General features: G+C 41.7%; 1 protein-coding gene across 11 annotated transcripts in view; it reads right to left on the bottom strand.

The window, feature by feature from the left end:
* The window catches only part of SORBS1 (sorbin and SH3 domain containing 1), a 182803-nt gene that overhangs the window by 68723 nt on the left and 101549 nt on the right, over window positions 1–12531 (bottom strand). For 8 of the 11 annotated variants that reach the window (XM_067299942.1, XM_067299943.1, XM_067299945.1 and 5 more), the window contains exons 4-6: window positions 6275–6330; window positions 4553–4624; window positions 2291–2386 (exon numbers count right to left, since the gene is read on the bottom strand). In XM_067299942.1, the coding sequence (XP_067156043.1) occupies window positions 2291–2386; window positions 4553–4624; window positions 6275–6284 (178 nt within the window). In that variant the 5' untranslated portion in view covers window positions 6285–6330. The remainder of the gene's footprint in view (window positions 1–2290; window positions 2387–4552; window positions 4625–6274; window positions 6331–12531) is intronic. The other 3 variants (XM_067299950.1, XM_067299951.1, XM_067299953.1) reach the window with 1 other exon arrangement.

Raw genomic sequence — 12531 nt, 5'->3', positions numbered from 1 at the left:
GCTCCAGAGGTTGGGGATGCAGCTGATCTGTCTTTACTACACAGCCTATTCTTGCCCTAGGGCTAGCAAAGCAGGCAAAAGCAGAAAATATCCCAGAAGAGTACCTTCTTCTAGACCCCTCCTCACCAAATGCTTAATTTAGTTCCTTTCCTATTCTCTCCTTCTCCTCTCCTTTCTAGTCAACATTTTGTTCCTTGGTCATGAAGTTGTTGAGCAAGTGAAAAGGTTTTTCTTGATTGCTTTGGCAAAAATAAACATACCCAGAGCAGAGTGTGAGAGTGCAGTTTGAGCAAATAAGGCCCAGAAATAACAGAGAATGCTGGAGGGGCTTTAAATGCCATATTTTTCTGGTTGATAGGCAGGTGTCACACAGAGCGCACGTCTTGCGCTGCACTCTGACATATCCTGCTTCCGTATTATGGATACGTAAACCATGAAGAGGGGAAAACAGCCAGCTTCTGGGCCAGGTTCCGCTCTTGCCCTTTGTCTGCTCCATTCGGATGCTACGTTTCTAGGGGCAGGAACCCAGCCCGTACCAGAAGGCACAGGGACTAACCTTTCCCTGGTGACTGAGGGCAGAGGTGCATATCAGGATGCTAGCACTTCTCCTGTGCTATCCAGCAAACAGTGACGGGGCACTGCAGGCAGGAGGCCTGAGGTTCCTGCGCACACAAACCAGCACTGAAGTGCAGCTGCTTCCTAAGGTGCTCCCCTGCGCTCAGCCTTCCCCTTTTGCTTACGTGGCCAATGCTGCACACTCGCCGTGTTTATACCACAGACTGCCTATCTTTTGGGGGCTCTTTTGCAAGTATCATGCATACATTGTGGTTTGGTGAGGTGTCAGTTTGATCTCATCCACTGTTACTAACAACAGTAGTTTTGCTACTTATCATTAATCTTTCAGATATGACCGAAAAAAGGTAAAATTGGTAATCAGATGGTTAGCCTGGGAATCCACCATTTATGCCTCTGAAAATACACCCACAGTCCAAACCTTCAGAAAATAGCCCTTTTACAAGGTTTACTGCAGTTTGAACGAAAGTATATTTATTAACTGTTTTCTTAAATATATCATAAAAACTTAGAGATGGGACTGAATTTCTCCCCTCAAATCCAACCACCTCTGAACTTTGAGTTTTCAAAATTCTGGATATAGAAACAATTCTTGAAGGCAACGCTGTCTTGATTTCTAACTACATTCTCACAGAAATCTGCCTGAAAATTTTCCACTAGAAGTGTTTTCCGCTGGAGAATGATGACTTGACAAAATGGAAACACTATGAAGAAACCAATCAACTTCATGGAATTGTCATGAGAAAATATCAAAGCATTTAATTTTGATAAGATTCAGACATTTTATTTTTACCTGATATTTTTATTTTTGTACAATACATTACAAATGTAATGACAGTCAAAACAGTAAGAATTGGAAAAAATATTCTGAACTCAACAAAATTAGAATGTTTTGAAAAGGTGTGAAAATGAAATACCATCAGAATAATTTCATTTTAGGAGAGGAGGACAAATACCTATGATTTTGAATTTCCTCACAATTTAGATGAAAAGAAGGAAAACAAAAATCTGAATCTCTCAGTATAGAAATTCAGCAGATGGTAACAAACATGATATTAGCACCGTACTAGTGCAACGGCACACACATGTGACAAAGACCAGAAAAGACAAGCAGTATCAGCTAGACTAGTCGGAATGTCCAAATTCAGCAAATTACAAAAATAATCTTGTACTTTTAGCTGGAAAATATGTGTTTGGGGAAGGGGTCACAGCAAGCCTATCACCCTTATTTATCCATATAAAATTTCTGCAAAGTCAGTGTACATACAGGAAAAGAAAAACAAAACCATTCCACAGACATTGAACTACGCTTGAACCTGTAAAATAAAATCTCTGATGTCTATGTACTTTCATAAAGACCAAAGACATACAGGAAATATTCTTTGGTTCATCAGGAGTTTGGTTCAAAATGAGGCTGCAATAACAATATCATTCATAACCAAGCATTAGTGGAAGAGTTTACAATGATCCCAGATTCAGGCAGACTCAATTATGTCTGCAGAGGAGCAGCGTAATTGAGAGCAGTGTGTTGTGTCATCATGAGCTAACTTGATTACTTACTGATGAAATCTACAGCTCTGGAAGCAGTGAAAAGAGGATGAAGCTAAAAACTAGCTGAAAAAAGTGGGTGAAGCAGAGAGAAAAAAAGAGAAAGAGAGAGAGAGAGAGAGAGAGAATGATGGCCAACTAATGCATATGGGGAGGGAGAAGAAGATACCTGTAGGCAGCACTAGGTGAGGAGAACTTTTCACTTTCTTCACAGGGATTATTTTAACGGCAGAAATAGAGCGTGTACATAAAGGGACGTCAACAGCTGCAAACACAAAAGTGTAAATGGCACATCCAAAAAGGAAGAACAGAGTTGGGAAGCATGCCACAAAGTTTCTAATGTACTTGGAGACACAATAGCAGGAAATTTCAGATGCAAAAGCAGTCCAAAGAGCAGTGATGCAATCGTTAAAAATATCCCCTCGTTCACCCTAATTCAGGACGTGCCTGTTTTATGCAGCATACGGAACTGCTTACTGAATTGCCTAACTGCTGTGCAGAAGAGGAAAAGAATCTGGAAGCATTAGTTTTTAGAAGCCATCAATAAAGTTTAGTGTAGTCATTTAGCTGAGATACACTACATGCAAAAATAAAAATGTTAAGTCAACACTAAAATGGCTCAGTTAAAACAAGGTAAAGTGAAAAAACAAGAGGTGAAAGGTTCAGAGGGGAACATTACACCAGCCACATTATATGAATTCTGGATTTTAAAGTACATATTTTACAAAATCAGCAACAGAAAGTAGAAACACATGAGACAATCTGGAAAACAGGCCCACGCCACAGGGCAATTATCAAAATACCCAATTTAGAAAAATCCATTCATTTAAACAGTAAATCAGAGAGATTACTATTGGACTCCATCAGCTAGTATACTAATTATACTGGATACATTACTATCAGACACAATGTTTTTTTAGAAGAAAACTGTAGGTCGCACTGTGCAACACTCTAGCAATTGTTACAAAAACTCTCCAAAACTCCTCATACTTCCTCTCTAACTCTATAATGCAGCTAATGTGGAAGTCTATTTATAAAAAAAATAAAAAACAAAATAGAGAAAGAAAGGCAAAATCACTTATAGGTGAAGCTCAACAGGATTAGCCAAAATAAACACCTTGTAAATCACGGCTCCATAAAAATAAACTTGAGTTTTGCTGTTGATTTCCACAGAGCCAGGATTTTCTCCTTTAAAACCTACTTGTTTTCTGCACATATTAACTGGAAAATGATAGCTGCCTCCTTGAGGTCCATTCCACCTCCTTCTGGCCTGCAAAATAAGGGTTAAGAGGAACTACTCTTCACACCCCCAATGCAGAGCACTAGGTGCAAGCATCTAATTTCCTGCTTTCAGGAAAGCCTTTGGAGAGGGACAGAGGCTCTTCCAGAGCGTAATTCAGAGCATCTGACTGGCCCTCATATAGGAACCAAGAGATACAGGCTGGCTAACTCTACCAGCTTGAGTGAGGCACTGACATTCGGGTGCTGTGTACACCTGCCTGGGTGGGGCGTACACCCTCTCTTGTGGCAGTTCTTTCCAGTCCGAGGCAAAAGTGGAAAGCGTAGACTTCACCTACCTGGAAAAGGGCTCTCAAGTAAGAGGATGGGGGAAGAGCTTGACAGATTTTTTTCAAACCTCAGATAAAACTGTTAATTTTTAATTTGAGGAAATGGTTTTTAACCCATTTAACCCACATCCAAACAGCCTGTGGTTTAGGGAACAACCCTAATCATGTCCTGCTCTGTAACTGATTGAATTCAGCCACTTACAATGCAGTCAAAATCCTAACTGCTATAAAAAGTCATCAAAGGAAAAGAAAGGAAAGGAACCTGGCAGAAAAACACCCATACAAGCTCACACTTTCACCCTGCCAAAATATATATAATCACTGTACAATACTGGACGCTGTAAAGCACACTCCAAACCCACTGACGTTAACATAAAGACTGTTTTGTTTAGATGAGTTTTGGTTCTAAATTGTTGCTACTAATGACAGATTTCTTTATTACTTAAATGGTTACTTCCTACTCTTTAATCTTTGGCCCAAACCTTCACCTCCCACTGAAGTTAACAGAATTCACACATAGGCACCCACAAATCCACGCTGTCTGAATGCACTAAGATGCTGAAGCACAGGTGCTCACAATCACTGCAAGTGGTACATAACCTTCTTCAAAACAGCACTCAAAAATATACTAACAGGCAAATCTAGCCTGCCACGTTTTGCTGCTTAAGGGACAAAGCATATTTGTTCAACTCAATGCTGCTGCTGCTGCAGGGATGGTGCAGCACAATGCTTTTCTTGTATCAGTACCCAGGCAAACTAAATTTGGAAACCCCTGCTGTAGTGAATGTCGGGGGAAATGAGCCACATCACTCAGCTGACATGCAGGGGGAGCTGCGGAGATGTCTCTGAAGCTCTTAACTCACCTTTTTCTTGTCCATTGCTGCTCGAGATTAGCCCGTTGACAACAGTTTTTGCAACACCCATTTCTTCGTGTTCTGAAAGACAAACAAAAAAGCAGATTACCTCTGGGTTAAAACACGTGCAACTGAATTTAATCTCTGACTACGAGGGGATGTCATGGATCAGCACTATATGATTCAGGAACTAGAAGATATGTTTATTTTGAGAGATGTTGCTTGGAGACACAAACCTTCTCCTTTGGATGACACCTGTTCCTCCTTTCCCTTTGCCTATCTGGATTGCAGCCTCATTGAAACAGGGGCTGTCTCTGTACGTGCATGCAGCATCCATGGGGCCTCTATACTCTAGTATAGACAAAGTAACTGCTCTTCACTGCTGTATCAGCCCATGTACAAGTCCCTCCTAGATAAGGGAGCTGGCCCTGTGCTCCCCGGTTTTCCAGAAGTGTGCTGTGTTACAGCACTCAGGGCTGCCATGCAACTTCCCAGTACCTACTGACCCTGGGGCCCAAGGGGAGCAAAGAGAATATTTCTTTTGCTATAGCTAACTGACATGCTGAAGGTTTGATTCTCAAAGCTGCTGGGGTAGTTTTCTGAGTCTGCACCTCTTCAAATTTGAGATTTGAAGGAAGCCTAACATGAAATCCAGCTTAATGTGAAATCAGCATTTTTCTGGATTTAGGGTCAAAAAAGAGATTCCAAAGATCTCTGTGGAAGAGAGAGGTTTTCAGATCTGCAGGGCTCTCAGCTGACACAAATAAACCTCACTCTGGTGAATTCTGTGAAACAGAAGAGAGTGCTGGAAAGGACCTCCAAGGTCATCTAATCCACCTGCCTGACCCATGGCAGAAGCGAACCTACCTGTGTCATTGCTGACAAACGTTTGTTTAACCAGTTCATATGAACTTCCAGCATCACCCCAAAACAATGTATTCCAGTGCTTCAAACTTGGAACTTTAGCAAAGTTTAAGCCAAATTCCTAGCTCACATTTTTCAGACCTCTGACTACTCCCCCAGTTTTCCTCTGGACTCACTCCAATTGGTCCACATTTTTCTAATGCCCCAAACTGGACACGATGCTCCAGCTGATACCTGATAGTGTGCTAAAATCAGTAGAAATATTATTCCACATGTCCGACATAAGACACTTCGGTATGATGTCTGCATTTTTTTGCAACAGTATGAAAATTGTTCAGTCTGATTTGGCCTGTCACACAGACAAGCCCTGAGGTTCTCTTCTGCCTAACTAGATTTGTTTGCTGTTCCCTCATTTGTCTTGAACAGCTGTTTTTTCTGATCCAGATGTTAGACTTGGCATTTGCCCCTACTAATACATACGAAAGTCTTTCCAATTGTTCCTTCAGGTAATTAACATGATTTTGAATTCTAATCTTGCATTCCAAAACAAAAGAAGCTAAAGTGACCTACTTCAGCTCAAGATCTGACCTTTCTAGTCATTTTTTGAGCTTCATGGGCCAAATTTAAACAACAAAAATCAAGACAGGACATTTTTCACTAAGAAGCTGTTCCACTGTTTCATCAATAGTCAGATTCCCTGAGCATTCCCTGAGCAGAGGGCATTGTCTGAGAACCGGGAAGAAGAAAAGTCAAAATAGAAAAAAAGAAAAAAAAAGGAAAGAGCAATTGCATCACAAACAGACAGGAATGATTCTAGCAGTAAAAAGATAGGTCAGTGAAGGCAAGTGGAAAATAACACAGACTTACCAGAGCTCATTGTGGCCGAGGGACTTGCCTTTTTCACTTCTGGATCTTCTTTGTCTCTGTTTAAAGTAAAAGGCAGAACGATTACATTATGTTTCATGTCTGCCCAGACTGCAGTGGACCTGACGCTGAACATTCATCACAGAAGTCAAGGTAGGAGTCACAGTGTCTTTAAAATTTTTAGTTTCTCAGCCCAAATGGATTTATTTAGTTAGTTACATTTTTTGCTGGTAATTATCAGAAATTAAGCAGGATTCCTACTAAATATAGATATTACTAGAAACATTTTCAGACTAACCCTCAAGACTAAATCACAAGATACTGACTAAAATGTAAGAGCCTGCATCTGGCAAACTGCAAATCTGGCTAGTCTCTAATCTTTGAAACGTGCACCATTTTAAAAATCTATCTCAGTGATACTAACTCGAAGCAAAAGCCCTCAACCTAGAGCACTGCCAGATTTCAGGGCGATCTGTTGTTCAGACCAAAGTTCATCTCTCCTTTGGAAGATGTTACAATACAGAAGAGAGTTATCTACAAAAACTCATATTAACTTCTGCCCCAATCACTTCTGGTCCTGCTTGTCCCCTTTGAAGTTAAAAAGAATACAAAGATCAAGTTAGCATTTTCTGTTACAAAGCTTGTACTGATATGCCAATGAAAGGCGTCTTGAGTTATGGATGGATTTCTTTTATCTAGCCATTGTTTCTAGCTAAACAAGCATTCCGTTATTCTCCTTGACCACCTTATCCTGGAGGAGAACATCTCATCTCCATTTCTATTAAGAGACTTTCTATATAGCAGGGTATCCCCCATCACTTCTCTCAGCGTAGATTCAAGTAGCTTGCCTTACGTGTGTGAGCTGCCTTCCCAAAGGGCAAAGCCCAGGTGCACAGCCTTTGCATGAGCAGCTGCGAAGGTATTTGCTCAGGTGGGGGATGCACAGGTTGCAAGAGCACTCAGGGACATTGTATCCTTCCAAACAAGAGCACAGACCCAGCACCAAGAGTCCTGACACAGAGGTACACAGTGGGATAAATAATCTTACAAAGTGTGCTCTGCAGCTGTTCCTTATTCATGCAGTAAAATAGCAGTGATACTGGTATTTTCAGGAATAGTCTCCCATAGGTGAGACTTAAAATGAGAAGCTTCAGTTCTTCTGGGACCAAAGGCAGTGAAATTACCAGCCCAAGACAAAAACTCTCAGACTGGAATCAGAGGAGAAAAAGTCAATATTCATGATCATGGAAGACTACAGGGGACAACTGTGGGGCCTGTTCATACTCAGTGCCTGCTCCTGTCAGGACTTGATACCTACAGCAGCAAACAGGTTTCAACATGACACTGCGGATGTTGGTTTCAACAGTGAAAGAGCAGCATTTCTGCAAAACAGGTCTGTGTTTGCCAGGGTCTCCTGACTGTCTAAGGGTCCTAGACTGCATTAAAAATCCTTTCATTTTATGTTCATTTTATTTCATTTTCATCAAAAAATAGCACTCAAGAGAGTGAGACCAAATGTAACTCCAGCCAAGATAAGACCCAATTTTTTATTTCTGCTAGTGCTCACACTTTTAGACCAAAAGGTCCTGGGTTAGGTGCCTCCCAGGACACAAACAGAAATAGGTATCAGAATCTGCACAATCATGCATAGACAAAGACCCTAATCTGTGAAATATGGGGGAAAGAGGGTACAAAACCCTCCCCTCCTTCCAAGTTGCTAAGAGAAATAAGAAACCAAACAAGATAGTTGGAGATATTTGTTTTCCTGTTACATGAACTGGAGGCAGCAGTGGTACATTGTAAGAGGTGGAAATTGCCTTCAGGCAATTCTGCTTGAACTGTCCCCATTCTTAGCTAGCATTTGTTTCATACCAGCCAGAACATAACAAACGTGTTCGACAGATACTCTAAGAGGAAAGGAAAGAAAATTCAACAAGCAAATACAGTAACAGACTAGTCTGTTCACTGCTAAAACTAGCCAGTATCTGGTCTCTCAAGCATGCCACTCCAGCAACAGCTGCCAACACTTAATTTTTTAAACATTTTATTCATTGAAATAGCCACATAAGAGATACACCATGGGTTGGTGAAGACTCAGCAAGATGCAGCCTAACTCTAAGCTGATTCCAGCGAAACACAGTGCAAAGTGGGGGCCGCAGCCTAAAACTAGTCAACAATGAAAGCTGAACACAACCTAAGGGCCTGCTGCCTGACTTTGCCTGCCAATGCAATACCTGCTTTTTGCTTCTACTATTTCATATGAGGAGTAAAGACCCTGAACTAGAGATGGCTGGCACAGTCTGAGAATTTGGACAATTGTATTTATTAATAATGTTCTTTCTCATCTCAATAAGATTTCCATTACAGGAAGATGCCTTAATTCAGGTAAAGGAGAAAGAAATGGGCTCAAATTACAGGCTACCCAGGCAAAGGATATATGTAGGAATATTATAATCTTCTATGTATGGAAAACTGTTATGAGTTAAACTCACTGGATAAATATATGTCCCCCTGTAAGGCAGGGAGAAAACTACAAGAAGGGCCAAAACTGAGGTAAGTCCCAACTCAGCTTTAGAATTAAAGCCTCCGCAAATGTCATTCTGAAGTTGAGGAGATCACAGGTACCCAAAAGTTTTGACTCAGCACTGGCCCTCCTCTCTACAGGCTCCATGCAAGTCAACAGAAAGAAAGATGCTCCACTTAGAGCATCCCCAAAATGTTGCATGCTTTCCTCTAGTATACACGATACAAAACACAAAGCAAAAAAATCCAGTCTATTACCTTTTCTAGAGAGAAAACAGGAATGCCAGCTCACAAACCCGGGCAAAGGCAGAGCCCACTGTTGCTACAATCCCAGAGCAATACAGGGTCCCTTCCACAATGGCAGTCTCTGAGCAATTAAACTTGGGCCCATGCTTTGTGCTGTTCAGACTATCTCATCTCCATGTAGAAATATTGGCATCACCACTTCAAAGAATCTCTGATTTCAGTGTTTTCTATTTGGATTCGGGAGTCTTGATGTTACTTGCAATGTAAGGAGAGCATTAATGAAAGAACCCACAAAAACGCACAATTATTTGGCTTTAAAAGAACAAATTACTTTTCACAGGAAGTGATTTGGAGATTAAAGTGGTAATTAAAGAAATAAGTTTGCTATAAGTAAATGAAGTAGGCGGACAAACTCATTAGAATTAGATCTAGAAAATGACTTTTCCACATATCCCCAAACTTATTAGCAATTATGGAATTCAATTAAAATAACAAGCATTCAGTGTTTATTAACTGTGAAACTAAACAGCATTATTTAAGCACTCGGCTGAACTCGCACCTAATGCAGGTTCCCATACAAAGGATTAAATTCTTAGTGCTTGGTGGATATGAATGAGTGCAACTCTAGAGACTCCATTTAAAAGTTGATTTAGATCAGCTGAGGATCTGTATGCAGATTGGCTGCATGCAGGTAGAAATAATCATCTTTTAGATTTAGGAGATTATGGCGCATCTTTGAAGTTTAGAACATGCTTCAGCACCTTTTTGCATTAGGGCTACAGGGTTATTCTACCTGTCTCACATACGTTTAACTTAAATTACATACTGAAGTCTGATTAGGCCTATCTTGTGTTTTATGGAGTAGCCTGAGGCTGCTCTTGGGACTAGATATATGGTTCAGCCAGGCAGCACATCTGGCTCCATGGTCCAAGTATAGCAAAGTGTTGCCCTCTGTAACACCTGGCTATATACATGCTGTACATTAGTGTGCCATGAGTGTTGGGCTAGTGCATCATTAGACAGAGCAGTCCCTGCCAGGTTGGCCAGACAGCCTGTCCCTAGGCTGCCTGCAGGCTGCGGAAGGAGGGGGATTTGGAAACATTTTCTGCTCCCGGGTGCTCTGGAGAGCTTCCTGCAGACATAGCCGAGCCAGTCCTGCAGGCTTGTGCAAGCGTGAGCAGCAGCACTTCAGCACAGAGCCTTTCAAAGGGAACTAACAATGAGATCCCTCATGTAATCTTAAAAACAGAGAAACTGGTACTGCCAGATTAGGCAACGCAAAACAAAATAAAACAAAAAAGTTACTCCTTCCAACTCCCTGTTCCAATCAGTGGACAGTCTGTCTCCTTGCCAGACCTGAATTCATGCCTTTCCCGAAATGTGACAAAAAAAGCAACAAAGGCTTCAAAGTTGCACTCATTCAAAATACAATGAAAGGTACTGAATTCCTAAGGGCATAAACCATGGGCTGCAATTCTGCACATGCCAATGCCTGTACGTAACGTCCACCAAGTCCTGACCAGCTCCGTTGTAGCTCTAGACGGACATTTAATGGTTCCTTCTTCCCTTTCATCCCCAGCACATTTCTTCCAAGACTGTAGCTCTTTCCCTACTTGGTGTGGAAAAGAGAACAGGGGATTTGGAACCCTATTTAGGAGGAATGCAGATAAGTGGTGACTACTGCTGCACAGCATGTCTCTGGATTATCTCACAGGCTCTAAACATTCAAGTACTCCCCCTGTAATGGCAGGGAATAACAAACAGCTCATTAATAGTTCCGAGTAAGGACACATGCTCTTAAGTCACTGGTATCTCAGTTAAGTGTCGCAGGAGGTAGTTATTTTTGGTGGTCAAATGTGTGCGGAGAAGTAATTTCCTTTGGTTTCTTCTCTTGTTACTATTGACAGCTCTGATTATTCACATAGGATTTTAAGATGTAAATTGCTAAACATAAGCATTCAAAATTTATGAGGCAGGTCCCTAAATTCCTGAGATTTGGCCTCCTGCTTTATCTTCTCAGGTTTGAGCTTTTACACTTCCAAATTTTTCTCTCCAGGCACAAGAACTTTAAGGGTTTTATGGTTGTTTTGAAATGAAAATTGAAATTGTTACTTATATTCATATAATCTAGGAGTTGAGGCTTTTAGAAAAATGCCAAGCTTTGAGACTTACATAAACACCAGGAGGACCAGCAATCATAACATTTACTTTTCGTGTGGTCAGATCCTGCATACCATTTGCAACGCTCGGTTATTTAGCCCGCAGCTCAGGCCTTTCCGCACATTGCCAGCAGTGTGCCAGATTCACATGTTCTGCGCACACAGCCATGTCAGTAACATGGAGTCCCAAAGATGGGAAGGGGGCAGAGGGCCGCACCACTGCCACTTCCCCTGCTCCGGAGGGTCCTTTGCTCAAGGAATGTGCCAGCAAACACAGCTCCCAGGACACAGCCTCACGTCACGCCAACAACCCCACCCAACTTAGCACTCGATGCTTAGAGTAGAGAAATTTTTGCAGTTTAGATTATTTTTGTACTTTAGCAGAGGTGGAGAAAATCAGATTGGTCAAGTTTATTTTTTGTTCCAGACAACTGAAGTTCCCAGTTCATTTTTGTTCACTCTGGGACACCCCAGCCGCTCCAGCTTGGCTGCTGCCAGTGGCACCCGCAGCCTCGGCGCCTGGCTGAGTTTGCCCACAGAGAGGGCTGCTCGCGCCCCTACCATTACCCGAGGGTGGGCTCAAAGTATGTCTAAAAGCTTGGCATAAAGGGTATGGCAGCTTCTCTCAGCGATGCTTCCTGATACACCTACAGTGTTGAATTCCTTAGGCGGACTGCCTGCTGCCCGGCCCCATGGCAGGCCCACATTGCATGTGGGGTTTGGTCCTGCCGAGCTCTGCCCCAGGCCCAGAGAAACATTTTGGCATGTGCTTGGTTTGAAGTTAATGGTCTAAACATGTGAGTTGTCTAACCGAGTTCCTTCCTGCATCTGAAGCACAGTTATCAAGGCTACAATACCACCTCTTCACTTCTCACATTATATTACATAAAGCATGGAGAGAGAAAATAACTAGATTACAGGAGGCAGCTTCAGGTTAACACAGGCAATCAGCTCTCTCTCCAAGTACCGTATATTACCATACTTTACCCTGAAATACTGAAAGAAATACATTGCCTGTCATTGTAATTTTAAGGGTTAAAGAACATCCTGGCACTCCTTCAGAAGACATTACGCTCCTAAGAATAAATCTCACAAAAAGACTATGAATAAGCAGTGCACAGAAGAATTGCACTAATTCTGAACAACACAACGGCCTCCCTGCGCTCTTCAGCGAGTGTTAAAACAGCAGAGAGGGAGCAGTGAAAGCTTGCTAAATGAAACAAATGGCAGCATAGAACACAAGCTGGCATTAAATGTTCTTATAAATAATTGAGCTTACAGCTGTTAGAAGAAATAAACATAGCACATTTCATATGCAATATCATGGCTTTA

Source organism: Apteryx mantelli, chromosome 7 (genome assembly GCF_036417845.1).
Source record: "Apteryx mantelli isolate bAptMan1 chromosome 7, bAptMan1.hap1, whole genome shotgun sequence".
Lineage (NCBI taxonomy): Eukaryota > Metazoa > Chordata > Aves > Apterygiformes > Apterygidae > Apteryx > Apteryx mantelli.
Note: the sequence above shows the minus strand (reverse complement) of the source record. Positions and strands in the feature narration are given on the sequence as shown.